This window comes from Rana temporaria, chromosome 2 (genome assembly GCF_905171775.1).
Source record: "Rana temporaria chromosome 2, aRanTem1.1, whole genome shotgun sequence".
In the NCBI taxonomy this organism is placed as follows: domain Eukaryota; kingdom Metazoa; phylum Chordata; class Amphibia; order Anura; family Ranidae; genus Rana; species Rana temporaria.
In genome coordinates, this window is record NC_053490.1 from 115,143,453 (window position 1) to 115,166,575 (window position 23,123).

A 23,123-nucleotide genomic window follows, 5' to 3' on the forward strand; every position below is an offset into this window, starting at 1 on the left:
GACAGTACAGGTGCTGAAACCTGATCTGAAAACTATTACACTGCTTGTGCAGCACTGAGCATGTGCGAGATCTGCAAGGCTGAAATCCAGGAAGTCATACAGTCTGGCTTCATGATGCCCACACTTAAGATGGCCCCAGTCAATTTCTATTTTATAAAGTGTCTAAATGCTGTAACAACCTAACAAAACGGACCTTAGTTTACAGACTAACTTTACTAGAATACATTAAGCTTGTGTATTACAGGGGTATTTATATTTAAAAAGTGAAATTGTGGCCGGAACTCCGCTTTAAAAACAAAAAACATCACATGAAACCATAAAGTACAAGCTACCAACTATACATCTTTATAAATCTGCACGTTTTATTAGGCAACTTTTCAAAAACATTGGTCCTCTTTTGCCGTTAGCCTCACCCCTTTTAGTGTGCCTGGCAAATTCTCTTTCTTATTTTGAGGGAGAGAGGTGGTGTATGTATATGTGGTGTGGTGTGGTGTATGTATATGTGGTGTATGTATATGTGGTGTGGTGTGGTGTATGTATATGTGGTGTGGTGTATGTATATGTGGTGTGGTGTATGTATATGTGGTGTGGTGTGGTGTGGTGTATGTATGTATATATGCATGTGTATATACCTATATAAAATATCTCTCAGGTACATATATATTGCAGGTACAAAAATAAATATCACGCACACACACACACACACGTAGCGGCTGCAGCATTGGGAACATATTACATGTTCCACCGTAAAGATGGGAGGAACGCGTAACATGTTCCCAAAGGTGAACTTATCCTTTAAGGTAAACATTTTTGTCTATACGTAAAAGTACTACATATCCACTTTCTGGTTGAGTGAAGCAGTTAGTGGTGTAACCCTGCCCTCAGAGCTGCATCTCGAGAGTTCATATCACATGTTCTGAGAAGCAGCGTTCCAGAAAGTAAAGGAAATGGACTAAGCCGTTTTTAGTAATAATGGCAACCGTAAGGAAAATGTGAGGTGAATAAAGTAGGCAAAAAAAAAAAAACCTGCAATTTGTATGTGTTTGTACATTGCAATTTCTAAAAAAGTTATCTTTGGTGTCAATTTTATGCTAGGGGAGAAGCATCTCTATGCCAACTGCACCAGTTTAACAAAAATAAAAAATTGATCCGTTAATAAAGTATTTTTCTGACCTTGACGCTGCTCTTGGCTGGGATGAATCTGCTCACTGTGTAGGTGATGCCTACTCAAGTTTCTGTTTTCACAGGAAGGCTTAAAATTTGTGGCATCATTTAACAGGGATGTGCATGACTGATCTGATGAAGTTGAACTGAAGGATGGCTGGCATAAGGGTTCCACGTCCAAAGCAGAAGGCTCCAATGAGCTCAGACTAGAAAGGACAGGAGGAGCAGAAACGCTGCTAGAACTTAAATACTGGGATCTGTAATAGCAGACAAACATACCCTTCAGTACCATTTCTATAGAAACACAGTCACTTCAACTGAGCGATTTAAGCAAAGCACAGTTACTTACACTTGGGGAGAACGAAAAGACACTGGCGTTGTACGGAAAAAACTTCTTCCTGTCACTGCTTGCAGTAACTGTCTATAGAGTTCTTTTTCATCTTCCCGTACAGTCTGTGAAGGAGTTTAAGAGAAAGGATAATGAGACGCACACTTTGTAAAGATAAAATTTACTTTCATAAGGAGCAAGGTGGCCTAGCAACACAAATACAATTTAAATCCGTTCACCTAAAACAAGCAGTGCCACAAACCAAATATTAGGCCTATAAAGGAGGGTGGAATTTAAAAAGCAGTGTTTCCACTAAAGCATCCAATGCCGGGAGCAGAGCCACACTATTGAACATAATTAAATCCAGGAGGCAGCAGAGAAATGCAACATTGTGGTATACCTACTTCCCATTTCCTCAATGAGTCCAGAGTAGCATTGTATTCACCCTGGTTTACACTGCACACCGCATGTGATACGCATAGGAATTGCACTACAATCCTATGCAATTCTGCGTGATTAGATTTAAGCCCATTCATTTAGAAAGGCTCAAATCGCACCATTCACATAAAAGGGCAGCTTTTTTTTCCCCTTTTTGTTCGCACTGTGTTTTGTGACCTGCTTTTGAGGCGTCAACTTTTAATTGCCACCCGCAGTAGATCGCATGGACACAGTGCGATCGCTATGCAGTGTGAGAAACTGCACAGTGTGAACCAATTGAGTCAAAAACGTTTAAGTTTTTGATAGAGTGTGGAAGGATCAGAGGAATGATTTTCTCAGACAGGAAGTGAGTGAAAATCTGCAGTACAGACACAAACAAATACAAAATCTTAAACCCTAATCTGGTGGAAAAACAACCATTCTTTCTGCTTTGCTTCTTTCCCACCTTGCTAAATGTCAGCAGAAGGGAGAATACATTTCTACAAGGGAGTGCCAGGTAGCAGTGAGAAAAAACAAACACTGTACATAGTATTGAAACTAAGGGCGGCATGAGTATAGATGTACTGTATATAGATGTGAAGAGTACAATATATGGACACAGGTGAAGCTGCACTGATTGGTAGCACTTAGGGACACTGTTGGGGCTGCACTGAGAATTAGGACACTGATGATCTGTGTAAATATGTGAAACCTTGTGAGCTGCTATAGTAATACAATTAAAGCGGTCAGTACTAAAAACACACTGTGCAATTGTTGTCCATATAGTGTGCTTATAAAAATCGATGGTAAAAAGATTGTGTAAGTGCTGTGCATAGGATAGGCAAAGTAGATGATAGGTAAAAAAACAAGGCAAAAATCCTAGCATGAATGGTTAGAGTTGTCCAACACATCAAATGATCCACCACAATTTTTCTATTCCCCACTGAAAATGAAAAGGGAAACTGGTTGCTATGATAAGCAAACTTTTTTTTTATAATTTAGGTACTTATACGATTAAAATTCACAAATGAAATAGTATCTTATAATAATGGGATATTTGATTTACCTGCAAAATTATTTTCTTGGAGTACATAAAAAACGTGACACAGCACAGCTTCATATACATGACGATAGTTATCGTGCCACCTTCAGGTAATTGGACAATGGCAAAAAACTGAGCAAATCCCTTCCTAGGCAAAACTCCTAACTAGTCAAGGCTTCAGTTCTTGTAGCAAGCCATGAACCTCAAATTAAGAGGTGTGGGCTGTGTGTCCACCTGATGAACTCCAAGAATTTGACTTCTACAGGTAAAATAAAAATGCCAATTTTCTTTAACGTACATCACAGGGCATCTTTGCATCAATTACAAAACAGATGTCCCAAGTCGCTAAATATGAGGAGCAACGACATGGTAAACCAACTGGCACAAAAAATATAAATGCAGCAGCCTGCAAAATACACCAACCAAAAGGTAGAGTCCTCAGAGGTTCCAACTTTGTTAAAGTATGAGCCAAAGACCAGACAGCAGCTTTAAAGCCTGATGTCAGATAGCCCAGGAAACATCAGCACTCCTGGTAGAATGAGCCATCACTGAAAACTGTGGAACTTTGCCTTTTAAGACTGTAAGCTTGCAAAAGAAAAAAACTGAATCCATTGAGAAGTGCAAACCACACCCAAAGTGAGAAGAGCCTCCCCCCCCCCCGGAATCTGAGGCTCAGAACAGAAAGGATAACGCCACAACGTCCTGGATCAGATAAAACAAGTAACTACCTTAGGTAAAAATAACGCAGAGGCCGTAGGGCCACCTTGTCATGGTGCCTTACAACAGCTCAAAAAGGAGATTTCTTTTAAAAGAGAAAGTAACAAGTTGAGGTCCCAACAAAGTCAATGTTGTCCTGATCAGAGGAACAATATTTATTTATTTTTTAGCAGACCTGATCAGACCCTGAAGTAGGTGCACATAAAATGGACACAAGGCCATTTACACCCACCGGTTCATAGGAGTAAATGGACCATCCAATTAGATCTACCTGAAAAACTGACAGGTGGACCTAACTGTGCTCCGTCCTGTGAAAGGGGCTTCAATCTTACTCAAGACTAAACCTGGACCACCTCCAGATTAGAGAAAAGCCAGGATACGACCCACTACATAATTGCAAGGATGAAATCTATTAGAATCATGCCAAGAAAAACACGATTTCAAAGTTCTAAAGATAATTGGTAATACGAATGACTAAAAATCAGACATTCCCTGGCTTCAACAGTCATGCTATTAAACAAAAGGGACTTTAAAGAAGGATGGACACTTGAACCTTGCTACAAAAGGTTGGGTTGATCCACAAGGACTGTTTCGCCAACATGTTTACACATGTCAGAGTACCAGGTTTTCCTGGGCCAAACCATGGTGGTCAGGATCACTGGGATTCCTTCACTCAAATCATGCGAGGCAGAAGCAGTGAAGGCATAAATTAGGGAGAACTGGTCCCATGGTATCACCACAGCATCTACCACAAGTGCTCGTAGACCCCTGGTCCCGGACACAAACCTGTCCAGCTCTTTATTGAAACTGGGCACCAGAAGATCCACATCTAGAAGTTCCCCAGTCATCAGAATTGCCCATACACCTCTGAGTGAACAGCCCACTCTCCTAGAGACAGTTTCCATGCATGGAATGTGAACGGTGTACAGGGAGTACCACCTAAGACAGGAAGAGATCCAATTTCTCCTGAGCAGCCCAACGTCTGGTGCCTCCTTGATTTATGTACATCACTGCTGTGGCATTGTTGACTGAACACTTACAGGAAGGCCCTTCAGCTACACCAAACAATGCAGTAGGGCAAAGCGAACTCACCCTCAATTCCAGGATGGCGATAATCAATAACCTCTTTTGCAATGCCAAGTTCCCTGGATCAAGAAAATGTCCAGTACTTTACTTCAACTTATCAGGCTGGCATCTGTTAGGACCATCTCTAAAATCCATAATACCAACGTCTTACCCCCCCCCCCTCAAAAAAATAACAAACATGTTATACTTAGCTGCTCTGTGCAGTGGTTTTGCACAGAGCAGCCCAGATCCACCACTTCTCAGGTCCCTCGTTGGCGCTTCTGACCGCTCCCTCCTGCCGAGTGCCCCCACAGCAAACCGCTCGCTATGGGAGCAGCCAAGCAGCTGCTCTGTGTGTCTATTTAGACACAGAGCTGTGGTTCGGCCCCAGCTCCTCTATCTCTTCATTGGCTCACTGAAAGCAGCAGGAGCCAATGGCACCATGCTATTGTCTCAGCCAATAAGGAGGGGGAATCCCAGGCAGCCAAAACTCTAGTGAAGCATTGCTGGATCGAGATGGGCTCATGCACGCTTAAGGTTTTTTTCTTAATGCATTAAGATTTTTAAAAAAAATCTGACTTTAGAACCACTTTAAAACTACATCAAAAGAGGATGACTGCAAACTCTGGTTCCATGTCATTAAACCATGCCACTGGAGGCCTGTCTGGAATAAAAATGGGAAAAGGGCATCATCTTGAAAGCGGTTACCATTCTTCCCAGAATCCTCATGCAAAGACAAATTCAAGGGATTTGTCAACATCTTAAGCAAGACCACCTGGGGACCTCAAAGCAAGATGTTTGCTCAGAGATAGGATTTTGCCTGGATGGTATCCAGGGTCAAGTCTAAATATGAACAAAGCCGAGTTTTCGAAACTTTGAAAAGGTTTGAAGTAGAAACTGAAATCTTTCATTCTCTGGAACCGTAATGATTCCTTAAGATAGAAGATGATCGAGAGCTTACAGAACAGCAAATCGTTTTTTATGGCTTCAAAGAAATGTTTGAAAGCATAAAGAAGGGGCAAAGCTCCAAAATTCCAGCTTGCAGTCTCAATCCACTATATTGCAGACCCACTCATCCACAATCGTCCCCTACCAAACCTTCATGAAGGTCTGGAAACGTGCCATACAGATGAGTGGAGGCACCCCTTCATTGTCAAGAAGGCCTGTTACCTGGGTTTAGTTCGCTTTGGAATTTATGTTTTCTTATAGAGCCGAGACTTTGGCTTGAGAATGGCAGAAGGAATGCTTTTTTTGAAGCCGAAAAAGTGGCAGGTTTTGCACCCCAAGCTTGGCCTTTTTATAGGGTACTCTTAACCACATTTACTTTCTGGATGCAAGGCAAAAAGGAAGGAGTAAATTTTCCCCATGTTTCTTTTAGGGTGTGTCCATTGACCAACAATTCAGCCATAAGATCCTGTGCATGTGTACAGACAAGACCACTGGACAAGAAAACTGCTGTATGGAGTCCAAGGGATCCACTGAAGTTAAAAAGGCACACAGGAAATCCTCTGAGTTTAGTAGGATCCCTCTTTCTTAATCCCAGACCTTAAGGCTTTGGCACAAGCTTACAGCCACAATGAGGGTTTAAACAAGCCCTACAGACATAAAAGTCAAAAAGGCATCTGGAAATATCGGGACACCAGAGGGTCTTATGGAGATGAGAAACTGAAATCCACCAAAACCACACTCCACAAGCTCACTCTCCATGTGGTATTGCTGAGCAAATCCTCTTTGGTGGAATGAACACTACCTCAGGATGAGCCCAGTCCACATACAAGCATCCTTTAAATAAGGATGTGCAGAAAAGGACTGGGAATGTTGTGACAGCTGCCACTATCCAAATCCTGTAATGTTTGGAGTAGAAGACCAGGGAAATGGTAACTTCATATTAGCCCAGACAAATTCCATGAGAAATCTCATGCCTTTTAGAATGGAGATAAGGCCTGATCCTGGGCTTCTTAGTGAATAAATTCCTCAGATGAGAATTCTTCTGTGTTACCTTTTACTGAACAGTCTAATCTTCTACTGGTTCCGTTCTAAGACTTTGTCTACCAACATCCACTCATCTAAAGATGGCGTATAACCCAGTAGGTAATGAATATTCACTCAAATCGTGTCCCATGATACAAGAAAAGAAACAAACAAACAAAACAAACACACACACACGCAATAAAATGACACAGGCAAAGACAGGATTACACAAAACAGGCTGTCGGTCACACACACACACACACACTTACTTCTTCTACTGTACTAAATGGTCGTCTTTGCATCTTCTTTGGGCTCCGCCGACTAGCTGCACTCCACGGGGTTGAACACGTAGCATTCTTAATAGGAAAGGACTTCTCAAAAGCCGAACCAAAAGTGTGATTTGGCTTTGCAGCAACTGAATTTGTAGCTCCACTGCACGAAAAAATTAAATTTAAAAAAAAAAAAGGTTTTACAATTTGTATATACATACACCCTAGTTGGCTGTAAATAACTCATACATTAGAGCATATTTGTAAACCGTGAATCTGATATTCACCAAACACTCACTGCAGGCCTTTTCTGATCTGCATACCTGCTGTGTGAATGTCTGAAGCATTTACACAGATATCATGAATAATTGGCTAGTTGTGTCTAATATGCTTATCGTCCTATAGTTGGATACACACTATACTATTTTCTTTAGATTTACAAAAACTCTATATTATTAGGTCAAACCTAAAACAGTTGGGGCATTTGCATAGGTAATTGTTCATAAATAGACCCCAGAGAGTAAAGGATAACAGAGCAACTAGTATCTTCAGAACAAGGTCAGTAGTGGTGGCCCCAGTATTACTCTGACAGGTTTATGAACATTTTAATGAATAGTTTGCACCTAGGCATGGATGGAAAAAACGTCCTTAGCATAAAAACAGGGAGAATTTTTTTTTACTACAAATAAAGTGTTGAAAAACACATACCTTAATGTTCCTGTTTCTACATGGGGATTCTTTGCTGGTTTTTGCTTCTGAGAGAACACAAGCTGTGCTGGGAATATAGAAGAATGTCCATTTCCATTTTGTTTAGCCCTAAGAAAATCAACCGATGAGGCCAATGTCGTATTGTTGTGAACAGACATTACCTTCTTGTCTCCTTTTAAAGTTTCTAAGGTGCATAAAATAAATAGGTTTAGATTATATTGGCAAGAATCCTATATGCGTTTATAAAAACTGGATTACCTGTTAAGGATGATTGCCTACAAATTACAATGTATAGCACATGTGAACTTAAAGTGAGCCTGACTTGGGCTGGGTTCACACTGATACTACACGACAGTCATACAACTTTCATCCTTCTTTGCTCTGCGACATCAGTCCTACATCGATCCTACAGATCCGACTTTGTGATAGTCTGACTTGTGCTTTGACCAATCAAAACAATCCCAGTGTGAGATAACTTCCTTTTACTGCTGTTGTATTCATCATGTCGGATGTCAAAAGTCGGATGGCAAGGACAAGGATCCTACTTTGCTCCGACTTCAATGATATTCAATGGGCTGAAGTAGGATCAAAGTCGAACCAAAGTAGTACAGGGAGCATTTTAAAAGTCGGACCGACTTGTTTCGGACCAGTTAAGACGGCTCTCATAGGGAAACATTGATTTTTACACGTCATGCGACATGAGCTCCTAATGTCGGAGTGTTTGTCGGACCAGTGTGAACCCAGCCTTAAAAAGATATCTAAAAATGTAACAATATTGTGGAGGTAATTATAGGCTGTATCAAGTCCTGACTTGCCTCCAGATCAGGATTAATATAATACAAGGTAACAATTTTTAAAATATGATAAACTGCTTAGATAAAGCAGGTCTAAAAATAAACACCATCATAGCACGACCACAACATGAAATAAAAAGAAAAATATTTTACCAGAGTAGAAGATGGGTTTATGAATAGACGTGGCCATAGATCTTTCAAATCGCCTAGGATGCCCAGGAGTGTACTGAAAAAGAAAAGTAGTCTTTAAGAAGTGTTTTAATGTTGGCCTTTTATAAAAAAGAACAATAAAAAGAGGCAAATATTTCCCAATATAGTCTTTGGTTAGGTATAAATTTTCACCGTTTAGCGCCAGCCCCACGCACATATACTGCGGCAGGGCAGCCGCTCTGTGCCAGATCACTTACCTAGTACCCGTTCTGACACTTCCGGTTCTGAGGGGCACACGCACGCCACTGGCAACCGCTGTGATTGGACACAGTGGGAGTCAATCAGTGGGTATGGTAAACACCATGTCTGCCGAGACGTGCCGATTATTAAAGAGATAGGCCGACCGCTGTTCTGTGAGAGGGGAATATGCCAAGCAGGAACACAGATATTTACACTCCCCCAAAGCACCTCACCCATAATTAGAAAGCACTCCCATGGAACACATTTAACCCTTTAATCAACCCTATCGTTAACCCGTTCCCTGCCAGTGTCATTAGTAGAATGACAGTACATGTTTTTAGCACTGATCACTGTATTGGTGTCAGTGGTCCCCAAAAAGTGTCAGTTAGGTGTCAATTTGTTGCTGATCACAACCATTACTAGAGGAAAAAAAAAAAAAAAGGAGAATATTCCATAGTTTGTAGATGCTATCACTTTTGCACAGACCAGATTCTGTGGCTATCTATGCACGGATGTGGGTGCAAATACCTGTAGTATACCTGAATCCGGACAGCGGAAGTTCCACTTGTGTGGACCTCCGCTTTAAGCTGCCCTCATAATTGTCCATTTTCAGGCACATGCTTTTCCACTAAAAGTTTATTGAAACACGTTAAATACATGCCAATGCAAAGAATTACACACTTTAGGTCAATGCACATAATACTGTGTTTTAATGCATCTTTTGCTTTGACATATTGCATTAGACTCCTTGGCATGCACTTTTATTGCTTGCAAAGTAAACGCATGTGTGTAAATCTGGCCATAGCTGCCAAGATGGTAGCCCTTGTTTCTTGCAGCTTTGGCTCTGAAGTTTAAATCCAACCAATAGTAGGGACGCTAGATGGGGAGAACCTTTTGGGGAGAGGAATTTATGTCAATGAATTTAAATATACTGTCAAGTACCATGTTTGTCCTATATACATATTAGAAAGAAACTGAAGCATTCAAACCTCATAATTGTATGTAGAGAAAGAATCAAGTGCTGAGTCTTTGAAATGTGCTTTACACGTCGAGTTATGTTCACTCTCCCAGATCATTTCTTTCATATCTTCATCTACAAGGAATCAGAAAAAATATATATATTTTACACAAGCCAAAAATGTATATATTTTTTAATAATAGGAGTATTGCATACGTTCAGGGGCTTCTCGAACAAATATCACAAAATCTGGAACAGATGGCTAGAAGATGCTTTCACTTGTACTGCAGAAAGATGAACCCCCCCCAATCGAAATTGATTATGTTACCTTATGATGTATGACATACTTTTCCACAAGTATTCCCCACTTATGCGGTCTGTGCCCCTGTTATGGAGATTCACCCTCTCTCTTTGTCCAGTTTACCATTATCAAAAAAAGTCAAAATAAATCCCCAGAAAAGTAATACGGGAAATCTTCTGCACTGGTTCTGGTCATCTGGGGATTCCCAAGGGATTTTTCTTCTTCTGAAGGCATTTAGTCTCACTTCCTGTTTTGTCTATGGGACAGGAAGAGAAGGGAGATCTCCCCAAGGGGACACAGATGGCAAAAAATAATCCGACAGGGGTTACGACCATCCCCTACTTCATCCAAAATGGAAGAGGGAGAAAAAAAAAAAAAAAAAAAAAGGGGGAAGCAGCTCAGATATGCTCAGGGAAAAAAAAAAACAAAAAAAACATACCGACGGCCAAGGAGAAGCATTAATAACGGAAGACAAAGGGGTTGAGTTACTAAGACTGGAGAGTGCAAAATCTGGTCTAACTCTGTATATAAACCAATCAGCTTCCAGGTTCTTTTGTCAAAGCTTAACTGAACAAGCTGATATTTAAAGCTCACTGGTTAACATGCACAGCTGCACCAGATTTTGCACTCTCCAGTTTTAGGGAATCAACACCACAGAGTACTTTGTCAAAATAAATATATAAAACATTATAAATAATTATATTTTGTCTGCAATTTTTTTTTAAATAGATAGAAAAAATAACGAGTCAATCCCCCTTAGCAGTGATACAGGAAAAAAAAAAAAAGGATGGGGGGGCAGACAGACGTTCTATCCTCTACACCAGAATAGAATAATTGATATGATCAATGTGCACTAGCTAACCCAACAAACTGAACATTAAGCTACAAAACAAAGTAAATTCAGTAACTTGGTTACCAACTGGACACCAGCTGACAGCCTATGGTTCCTGTACCAAAGCCTGACAGACCTGGCAGCATCCTCCTGGAACCTAAAACATTTAAAACCAGAAGTAATTTATAACAGAAGTTCCAGCTTTAAAAATACTGCCTGCCAAAGACATACAAGGGCTGTCATGGCTGACCTAGGAATACACGTTGCCTGTTTTTGGATTACTTAAAATCACTGGCCTGAAACAAACAAGCAGGATAAAAAGATAGAGTGAAGTCAAAAGCTCCTGATCTGTATACACATAGAAGGTCAGTGCTGAAAGTAACGAAGCCCATGAAAATAAACTATGCAAATAGCACTTTCAGAAGTGGGCTTAGGGATAGACCGAGTCTTCTCACTTTGCTTTAGGACAGTGCAGTGACAAGATAGGCCACAACAACATTGTGGGGAGTCGCACATTTCACTTGCAGTGCTATGTGCGTGCAATGTGCACATGCCTTAGCATTTTTTGTCCATTCTCAGGTGTTGGGTTAACGTGCTCTTGAGCATTGCCATGCAATGCTTTAACCACTTCCATACGCCTCTCCTACATAAAATTACTCCGAACCCCCCAAACTATATATATATATATATATATATATATATATATATATATATATATATATATATATATATATATATATATATATATATATACACACACATATACATATATATACACACACATACACATACACATACACACATACATATACATATACACACACTTCTTTTTTAGCAGACACCCTAGGGAATAAAATGGCAGTTGTTGCAACTTTTCATCTCGCACGGTACTTGTGCAACAATTTTTCAAAGAATTAAAAAATAAAACGGTAAAGTTAGCCCAATGTTTTTTTAAACGTGGAAAATAATGTAATATAATAATATAACAGATACCCAACATGTCGGTACTTAAAAATCTCCATAGGCGAAGCTTTACATTTTTTTATTTTTTTTTACAGGTTACCAGTTTAGAGTTACAGGAGGAGGCCTAGTGCTATAATTGCTGATCGCGCTCTAACACATGCAGCGATACCTCACGAGTGGTTTGCACGCCATTTACGTATGCGGGCAGGACTTACATATGCATTCGCTTCTGAGCGCGAGCTACCGGGGAGTTTATTCCCATTACAAAGAACATAAACATCCCTTGTGATAGGAATAGTTTGTGACTAGGGTTGTCCCGATACCACTTTAGGACCGAGTACAAGTACCGATACTTTTTTTCAAGTAGTCGCCGATACCAAATACCGATACTTTTTTTAAATGTGTCCCCAAATGCAGCCATGTCCCTCTAGCCATGTCCCTCACATATGCAGCCATGTCCCTCTAGCCATGTCCCCCATACCTTTGCCGCCGAAAGCCGCCACATGGAGAAAATCACAGCATTAATTTGAATAGCTGTTTTGCCCGCGCGTAGACACTCCCCCTTGCTCGGAATTGGACAGATCACGATCACCCATCCAATCCCGAGCAAGGGGGAGTGTCTATACGCGCGGGAACACTACAGCTATTCAAATGAAAGCTGTGATGTTCCTGCACGCCGTTTAACCCATGCGGCGGCTTTCGATGCGGCGGTGCGATGCGGCGGCAGCGGCGGGGGGGGGGGGGAAGTATTCTATTTAGGTATCGGGGGTATTTGCGCGAGTACGAGTACTCCCGCAAATACTCGGTATCGGTCCCGATACCGATACTGGTATCGGTATCGGGACAACCCTATTTGTGACAGATCCTCTTTAATGAGAGATGCCGGGTCAATAAGACTGCACATCTCTCCTTCAGGCTGGCTCGCATGAGATCAAAAAAAAAAAAACACAACAACACGGTGCCATGCTTACCAGCAGCGATCGCGGCTTTGTTTACAATCACGGCCCGTACGTGTCCCCTCCCGTCGCCTGCAAGAACGATCAAGCAGCAGAACTGCCGCTATGATCGTTCTTATGGTGCGAAGAATCGCCAGCTGAAAAAGACATTGCCACTGAAAGTCAAGGACGTCATAGGGACGGCCTTGGGCTGCAAGTGGTTAAAGTGTTACTAAAACTTAAAAACTTATTTTGTACCTTAATGCATTGTTTGGATTAAGGCAAAAAGGTTTTCAATTTGTGTCTGCACCCCCACCCCCACCCCCTTTTTCCCTGTGTGGAGGAGACGAGAGAATAGATCAGCGATGTGCATGGCTGCATCAATTCTCCCCTTACTTTCTCTGTACAAAGCATTCAAGAAGCAGCAGGAACCATTGGCTCTTGCTGCTGTCAAATTCAGTAAAGAGGAAGTGGGGGCGGGACTAAGTCCTGCTGTGTAAAGCTGGTCATACACGCACAGAATATCAGCCAGAACTGGTAGTTTTGGGAAAGATTTTTCGACAATTGTGCCATTAGTGGACCCAACTTTACAGACGATTTTGATTGTGGGCCCAGCAAATCTCAGTGGATCCGAAACTAAAACCTTTACCGTTTTTAACTATAATGCATGTTGTAATCAAAACAAAATCATGGAAACGATCATGTAAATTCGTTTATTCCGTCAGTTAGTGGCTAATTCGCTTTTATCAATGAATAATCATTCAGTCTTCATACGGCTTAAATTCTGTGCGTGTACGGCCAGCATAAGTCTATTGAGTGCAGACTATGCTCGCCACATAGCAAGCGGCTGGCTAGGATTGTGAAGAAAGAAGAAGCTGCCAAGATCACCACCAGGGACCCAAGGGAGACGATCGGGGCAATACCACTGCACAGAGCAGGCAAGTAGAACATGTTTGTAATTTAAATAAAAAAAATTATATGACTTTAGTAACACTTTAAGACAGCCTATTTACAGGAGTGTAAAATAATAAATATTGCTTACCCATTTTAAGTTTTATGTCATCCCTGGGATCAGTGCTAGTTTCTATTGTCTGCAACAAATAAAGAAAAAAAAAAAAATCAAACTGGGAAAATAAATACAATACAAACAAAAAAAAAGGGTTTACCAAGTGAAAAATTTAAATGACACTAAATTATACCCTTATACTTCAAATATAAAAGTTATGATCATCCACTAGTTAATGCCCCCTGTAATCTTCTTTTCATGAAATCCTCTTAATATTTAACTGTCTCCTTGCAATATCCTCCCAAACCTCACCTTTTTTCCCTCTTACTTCCATTTGTTTGGAACAAGCAGTGCATGTGTTGTTGGAGTCATGTGGACCGATCTATGTCCATAGTTCCACTCAGTAACGTGCACGAGAGGGTGGCGATGTTGCTACATACAGTGGGACCCTGGGGAACAAACCTAGCCAATTTCTAACTATACATATTGTTTAACCAAAGTTTAGTGTCACTTTCATTCCAACTACCACACCACGGTTTGCCTCTAGCCTTGGGAACAAAACATTTTGAGATAAAAAAAATGTATGCTCCATGTGAACCTAGCCTACAGAGGCTTATACTGTATATAGAATACAATGGGGTTAATTTACTATTCTGGAGAGTGCAAAATCTGGTGCAGCTGTGCATGGTAGCCAGTTTCTAACTTCAGCTTTTCAATTAAGCATAAAAAAAAAAAAAAAAAAAAAAAACCTGGAAGCCGATTGGTTTCTATGCAGAGCTGTACCAGATTTTGCACTCTACAGTTTTAGTAAATCAACCCAGTTTGTCTTACAAAACTGACCTGTAAATGCAATGCTTGATTGGGATGCAACATGGCAAGAGGTGTCTATTAGAGCTGTACGATGAATCATAAGAAATAAAAAAATTGCCATCTCGGTTCCCTCCTCACGATCTTAAAGGGTTTGTAAAGGATTTTTTTTTATCTTAATAGCTTCCTTTACCTTAAAGGAGTTGTAAATCTAAGCGCCCAGAGGCGATTAAGTTCGCATGTGCTGCGCTATATAAGTTTTCATTCATTCATTAATAAAAAAAGTATTTTTGCTGAAATGACTGTTTACAGGGTATATAGACATAATAGTTAACCGATTCCTTTTAAAAATAGATCAAAATCAATCATATAATGTACCTGTAGTTTCTAGTTTAGTTTTTGCATGTTGTTTCCTGCCTCTCTGCTGTACAGAGCCAATACAGGGCAGTGATGGTATGGAAAACTTAACCGATTGGTGCTGAGGGGTTTTAGACACACAGTAATCACACCTCCTTGATTAGTGACCACAGAGAGAAAGCTCCCAGTACTGTAGTTATCAGGAAACAGACAACCAGGAAGTGTGGAGATCAGAGAAGAATTACAGCAACTTGAGAGCAAAAACAAACAATGAGGACATGAAAACAGCACTGCATTAAGGTAAAGGAAGCTACTCAGATAAAAAAAGATATTCCTTTACAAACCCTTTAATGCAGTGCTGTTTTAATGTCCTCATTGTTGTTGCTGTAATTCTTCTCTGATCTCCAAACTTCCTAGTTGTCCGTTTCCTGATAACCACAGTACTGGGAGCCTTTTTTTCCCACAAATGGAGCTTTCTCTTGGTGGTATTTGATCACCTCTGCGGTTTTTATTTTCTGCCCTATAAACAAAAACAGAGCGACAATTTTGAAAATAAATAAATAATAATATTTCGATATTCGATACGTATTCTACATATTAATGGTGGTTAAAAAACAAACAAAAAAAAAACGCAATAAGCGTTTGGTTTGTGCAAAAGTTATAGCGTTTATTTGGGACCATTCACATTTATACAGCAATCAGTGCTATAAAAATGCACTGATTACTGTGTAAATGTGACTAGCAAGGAAGGGGTTAACACTAGGGGAGATCAAGGGGTTAAATGTGTTAACTAGGGAGTGAGGTCAGGGGAGGAGACCGATCGTGTTCCTCTGTACTGGGAACACAACATCGGTCTCCTCTCACTTGACAGGACGTGGAACTGTATGTTTACACACACAGATCCACAGTCCTGCTCTATAGTTGGGCAATCGCGGGTGCCCGGCAGACATGGCAGACGCCAGGTACACACATGGGCTCCCAAGTGACGCGGCGGCCATGTACATCACAAGGAGATCCCTCCTGCAGATGTCATATGACTATGGGCGGGATATGAAGTGGTTAAATAGGAAGTAAACTAGGGCTGCAACTAACGATTATTTTTATAATCGATTAACCGCTCAACGACCGCAGAATGGCACGTACAGGCGGATGGGCGTACAGGTACGTCCCTGCCTTTCCACGGGTCGGGGATCCGATTGGGACCTCCCCCCCCCCACGACATGCGGCGGTCGGATTCCCGCGGGGAGCGATCCGGGACGACATCGCGGCTATTCGTTTATAGCCGCTCCCCGGAGCTGAAGAACGGGGAGAGCCGTATGTAAACACAGCTTCCCCGTGCTTCACTGTGGTGGCTGCATCGATCGAGTGATCCCTTTTATAGGGAGACTTGATCGATGACGTCAGTCCTACAGCCACACCCCCCTACAGTTGTAAACACACACTAGGTGAAACCTAACTCCTACAGCGCCCCCTGTGGTTAACTCCAAAACTGTAACTGCCATTTTCACAATAAACAATGCAATTTAAATGCATTTTTTGCTGTGAAAATGACAATGGTCCCAAAAATGTGTAAAAATTGTCCGAAGGGTCCGCCATAATGTCACAGTCACGAGGAGAGAAAAAAAAAAAAAAAAGCTGATCGCCGCCATTAGTAGTAAAAAAAAAAAAAGAAATGAATAAAAATGCAATAAAACTATCCCCTATTTTGTAAACGCTATAAATTTTGGGCAAACCAATCGATAACGCTTTTTTACCAAAAATATGTAGAAGAATACGTATCAGCCTAAACTGGAGGAAAAAAAAAAAAAAAAAATGTATATATGTTTTTGGGGGATATTTATTACAGCAAAAAGTAAAACATATTGCATTTTTTTCAAAATTGTCGCTCTTTTTTTGTTTATAGTGCAAAAAATAAAAACCGCAGAGGTGATCAAATACCACCAAAAGAAAGCTCTATTTGTGGGGAAAAAAGGACGTCAATTTTGTTTGGGAGCCACGTCGCACGACCGCGCAATTGTCTGTTAAAGCGATGCAGTGCCGAATCGCAAAACCTGGCCTTGACATTTAGCAACAAAATGTTCCGGGGCTTAAGTGGTTAATCGGCCGATTATTTTGTCGATTAATCGGATAAAACCATTAAAAAAACTAAATGTGGAATTTTTTCGTTTATTTAACAGTAATAATGAAAAACAGCAGATTCCCCCTCGCAGGAACACCAATGGGGCACTATTCCCCCCCCCCTCCCAGGAAAACCAACGATGGGGCACTACTATTCCACCCACCGGAACACCAACGATGGGAGTTAGGAAGATGGGGAATTGTCATAAAAATGTATGGTACCGTTACGGTACTGGTACTTGTTTTCTACCTTTCACAGCTCGGCTCTCCGCACGGCTGCTACTCGTCTCTGTTCCCTCGAGGCAGCAGCGGGCGGGGCTGAGAAGTTCAGTGAAGCGCTGACGTCAGAGGCGAGGAGAGGCGGCGCGGACGTGCAGCATCATACGTCGGCGCGAAAACACGGTTTGGATCACTTATTTAAAAAAAAAAAAAAGCAGCACCTTAACCACTTGCCGACCGCGCACCGTCGAAAAACGTCCACAAGGTGGCTCTGCTGGGCGAGAGCACGTAATATGACGTCCTCTCTCCCAGCCGCCACTAGGGGCGGGCGCGCGCCCCCCGCTCGCCCCCGACTCCCGTGCGTGTGCCTGGCGGGCGCGATCGCCGCCGGGCACACGCGATCGCTCGGTACAGAGCGGGGACAAAAACTGCACCGCTCAGTGCGCCGTAGACAGCGGTGCCCGTTTTTTGTGAAAATAACTCCTTAACCATTTAGGTTAAGGAGATATTTCTTACCTGTAGGTGCAAGTTGGAACAGTGGATTTACAACCACTTTAACCACTTACCCCCCCGGACCATATTGCTGCCCAAAGACCAGAGTACTTTTTGCGATTCGGGACTCTGTCGCTTTAACAGACAATTGCGCGGTCGTGCGACGTGGCTCCCAAACAAAATTGGCGTCCTTTTTTTCCCACAAATAGAGCTTTCTTTTGGTGGTATTTGATCACCTCTGCGGTTTTTAGTTTTTGCGATATAAACAAAAATAGAGCGACAATTTTGAAAAAAAATATTTTTTACATTTTGCTATAATAAATATCCCCCAAAAATATATAAAAAAACATTTTTTTCCCTCAGTTTAGGCCGATACGTTTTCTTCTACATATTTTTCGTAAAAAAAAAAAAAATCGCAATAAGCGTTTATTGATTGGTTTGCGCAAAAGTTATAGCGTTTACAAAATAGGGGGTAGTTTTATGTCATTTTTATTATATTTTTTTTTACTAGTAATGGCGGCGATCAGCGATTTTTTTTTCCGGTACTGCGACATTATGGCGGACACTTTTGACACATTTTTGGGACCATTGGCATTTTTATAGCGATCAGTGCTATAAAAATGCATTGGATTACTATAAAAATGCCACTGGCAGTGAAGGGGTTAACACTAGGGGGCGGGGAAGGGGTTAAGTATGCCTGGGTGTGTTCTTACTGTGGGGGGGGTGGCCTCACTAGGGGAAACACTGATCTTCGGTTCATACAGTGTATGAACCGAAGATCAGCATTTCCCCTGCTGACAGGACCGGGAGCTGTGTGTTTACACACAGCTCCCGGTCCCCGCTCTGTACCGAGCGATCGCGTGTGCCCGGCGGCGATCGCGCCCGCCAGGCACACGCACGGGAGTCGGGGGCGAGCGGGGGGCACGCGCGCCCGCCCCTAGTGGCGGCTGGGAGAGAGGACGTCATATTACGTGCTCTCGCCCAGCAGAGCCACCTTGTGGACGTTTTTCGACGGTGCGCGGTCGGCAAGTGGTTAAGGTGCTGCTTTTTTTTTTTTTAAATAAGTGATCCAAACCTTCCCCAAAGATGCTGCTTGCAGGACTTTTCACCACCCCAGTGTGAAAGCATCCATTCAAAAGATTAGGAAGCAGTTTTCAGGTACTATTTTCAACGCAATAGCACATGAAAAGTGCCTTAGTGTTAAAGGGGTCCAAACCGTTTTCTGATCACTTGTTGCTTACAAGTTAAAAATCAGTATCCCCCTTCTCCCCTCCCCAATTGATTGTTTTGTACATTGTACTCCCATGTGATATGGACATAAAAGTATGTTTTTGAGAACCGTTTCTTGCATATGGACAATATATGTACTGAATGCAATGTCCTATCCGCATCATGGTATTTGTTTACCACTACCCTCCGCCTTTTCTTTCTGTACCCACTGTTGCTTAATTGAAAAGAAAAAAAAAATTAAATAAAAAACATATTCAACCATAAAATCAGTATTTTTCGCTAGAAAAATTACTTAGAAACATAAATATATTTTTTTAACTTGCACCTTAGAAAATAAAATATTGCAAATAACACCATTTTATGTCACACTGTATTTGCGCAGCAGTCTTTCAAACAATTTTTTGGAAAAAAACAGTAAAGTTGGTACAATTTTTTGTACAATGTGATAGATGTGGTTACGAAGTGAGAGAATCGTGATTTTTTTTTATGGCTAAAATAGTGATTCTTATTTTAGCCACAATCTAGTAGAGCTGCACGATTCTGGCTAAAATGAGAATCACAATTTATTTATTTTTGCTTAGAAGATAGATCTCGATTCTCGTGGTGTAACATCTTTCACATTAAAACAAAAAAGAAATTGGGCTAACTTTACCGTTTCGTTTTTATTATTATTTTATTAGTTGAAGTACATTTTTTCCCCCAAAAATGCATTTGAAAGACCACTGGGCAAATACAGTGTGACATAAAATATTGTAGCAATTGCCATTTTATTCCCTAGGGTCTCTGCTAAAATATATAATGTTTGGGGGTTCCAAGTAATTTTCTAGAAAAAATATTGGATTTTAACTTAAGAAACAAGTGTCAGAAAAAGATTTGGACTTTAAATGGTTAAACTTCCTGCATTTACACACAGAAGTTTGAGCTAAGAAGGAAGTTAGTTACAATGTTTCATGTTAAAAACTTGGCAGACTTGAATTTTTTATTTACACACACACACACTTTTGACAGCTGAATGAGCAGATAAAGTCTCTTCACTAGTTATATGAAAGAATCGGCAAACTCTGCATTGGAGATCATCAGATCGAGATCACAATTTTTTAACAATTAAGGCCCCATGCACACGGGACGCCGGTGCAAACTCCGTTAACCACTGGGCACTTAAACACCCTTAATAACCAGACCAATTTTCAGCTTTCGGTGCTCTCACAATTTGAATGACATACAACACTGTACCCAAATGAAATTTTCGGCCTTTTTTTCACACAAATAGAGCTTTCTTTTGGTGGTATTTAATCACTGTTGCGTTTTTTATTTTTTGCGCTATAAGAGAAAAAAAGACTGAAAATTCTGTAAAAAAATAAAAAAATTCAATTTTCTTTGTTTCGGTTATAAAATTCGTAATTTTTCTTCATAAATTTTGGCCAAAATGTATACTGCTACATATCTTTGGTAAAATTAAGTACAAATTGGTGCATATCATTTGGTCTTTGTGAAAGTTATAGAGTCCACAAGCTATGGTGCCAATACCTGAAAATTTATCACGCCTGAAGTACTGACGGCCTATCTCATTTCTTGAGACCCTAACATGCCAGAACCCCACAAATGACCCCTTTTTGGAAAGAAGACATTCCAAGGTATTTAGAAACAGGCATTGTGAGTTTTTTTAAGTTGTCATTTTTTCCCACAATTCTTTGCAAAACCAAGATTTTTTTTCCCACAAAATGTTCATATTAGCAGGTTATTTCTCACACACAGCATATGCATACCACAAATTACATCCCAAAACACATTATGCTATTACTCCAGAGTATGGCGATACCACATGTGTGAGACTTTTTCACAGTCTGGCCACATACAGAGGCCCAACCTGCAGGGAGCACCTTCAGGCTTTCTGGAGCACCCAGGCCAATTCTGACATTTCTCTCCTACATTTAAAAATCATTTATTTGCTAGAAAATTACATAGAACCCCAAAACATTATATGTTTTTTTTAACAAAGACCTTAGAGAATACAATGGCGGTCGTTACAACTTTTTATCTCGCACTTTATTTGCGCAGCAATTTTTCTAACGTGTTTAAAAAAAAAAAAAAAACTGTTTTGTGCTTAAAAAAAAAAAAAAAAATCAGTAAAGCCCAATGTTTTTGCATAATGTGGAAGATGAAGTTACGCCAAGTAAATAGATACCCAACATGTCACCCTTCAAAATTGCACACGCTTGTGGAATGGCGACAAACTTCGCTACTTAAAAATCCCCATAGGCGACACTTTAAATATTTTTACTGGTTATATGTTTTTAGTTACAGAGGCGGTCTAGGGCCAAAATTATTGCTCTTGCTCCAACGTTCGCAGCGATACCTCACATTTTGTGGCTTGAACACCGTTTTCATATGTGGGCGGGACTTACGTGTGCGTTCGCTTCTGCATGCGAGCACACGGGGACAGTTAATTATTCCTATTATAAGGAATGTAAACATCCCTTGTAATAGGAATATGGCATGACCGGTCCTCTTTACAGTGAGATATGGGGTCAATAAGACCCCATATCTCACCTCTAGGCTGGGAAGCCTAAAAGAAAAAAAAAAAAAAATCAATCCTGGCTTCGATCGCAACGTTGAGTCGGTAGAAGCAGGAGGGGGGGGGGGGTATTGCAGAGTATGGGGCAGGGATGGCTGAATGGCTGGATCTGTGACTACATTTGTCACAGATCCAGCCCACAACACTGCTGCTGCATTCGCGCTCTCCCCTCTCCTCTCGCGCTGTACTGTTCGGTACAGAGAGGGGAGGGAGGAATCAGCGTCATCACATGACGCTGGTTTGTTTACAAGTGAGCGCTCCATCATTGGACGGAGCGATCACGTGGTAAACCGCCGCTATCAGCCCGTGTGCGCGACTCTGGGAGGACGTTAATTAACGGCCTCCCGGAGTTAAGCAACGGCCCTGTAGACATACTTTGTCTATAGGGCGGTTGTCAAGTGGTTAAACACACGTTTTTAAAGGCTAAAATCAGCGTTTAGAAATGCCCATTTTGCCGCGATTTTCGCTGCGTTTATAAGCATTTAGTTAAGAAACATAAGACCCTCCCCAAGCTCAAAAAACAGTATTATTTAACCATTTCAGACATTTTGTGAGACCAGAGTGAGTAGCAGCTGAGAGAGCAGCAGTGTACTTGTATTTAGTGTGTCACATGCCACAAGCTGCGGATTGTCCACTTGCCACGTGTTGTGGATGGTCCACAACGCAATGCAAGCAATTACAGTTTTTTTTAATGGTTTGTCATCATTTTTGAGATTTCTAATATAAAAAAAAAATAGATCATCTTTAAAAACGCTTATAAACAAAACCGCGGCAAAACGCTGGTACCGCATTTAGTGTCTGAAACGTGGAAAACGTTTGCGTCTGAACCCATGTTTTTGCTTCTGGAAAAACGAGGTTAAACGCAACTGCCAAAAACGGCAATAAACGAGACTGTGTGCATGGACACATAGGATAACGTTGAATGTGTTCAGGGGCAGTTGAAAAAAACTGCCTCTGAACACGCGTTTAACAGCGTCTCGTGTGCATGGGGCCTAATTGTCCAGCTCTACAATCTAGGTTGAGTTAAACTGGGTGAATTACTGACAGAAAAATCTGGGACTACTAGTAAATAATTAATAGCATGCTGCATCAAGTCTGTGGCTTCTACAACAGGATGCCCTGGAACTTAAAAATGAACTACACCATTCTTACCATATTACAGGTACACCCATACTTGGGGTGCAACACGACACCAAGCCTTTCCTCCTCCCAGAAGAAAGCATGTACAGTAGCTATCCACACAGCATTTCAATGTTATATTTCAAGTAGACATAGAAAACGTGATATGGAATGCTTATGGTCAGAGACATATAGAAAATAACATTTCTCTTCCATTCATTAAAGGACAAAGCAAATCTTCATGACAGATGGGTTTATATCGCCACCTGCAGTAGAGGACCACTATGGGCAACTAAAAGTACTTCCAAGGGGTGGCCCTCAGAAGGTGGCCAAAACCCCACTCTGA

General features: G+C 41.1%; 1 protein-coding gene across 1 annotated transcript in view; it reads right to left on the minus strand.

The window, feature by feature from the left end:
* The window catches only part of SENP1 (SUMO specific peptidase 1), a 93,822-nt gene that overhangs the window by 62,308 nt on the left and 8,391 nt on the right, over positions 1-23,123 (minus strand). The window contains exons 2-8 of the mRNA XM_040340802.1: positions 13,897-13,945; positions 9,855-9,958; positions 8,629-8,701; positions 7,682-7,865; positions 6,974-7,136; positions 1,514-1,617; positions 1,174-1,421 (exon numbers count right to left, since the gene is read on the minus strand). Coding sequence (XP_040196736.1) covers positions 1,174-1,421; positions 1,514-1,617; positions 6,974-7,136; positions 7,682-7,865; positions 8,629-8,701; positions 9,855-9,958; positions 13,897-13,900 — 880 coding nt within the window. The 5' untranslated portion in view covers positions 13,901-13,945. The remainder of the gene's footprint in view (positions 1-1,173; positions 1,422-1,513; positions 1,618-6,973; positions 7,137-7,681; positions 7,866-8,628; positions 8,702-9,854; positions 9,959-13,896; positions 13,946-23,123) is intronic.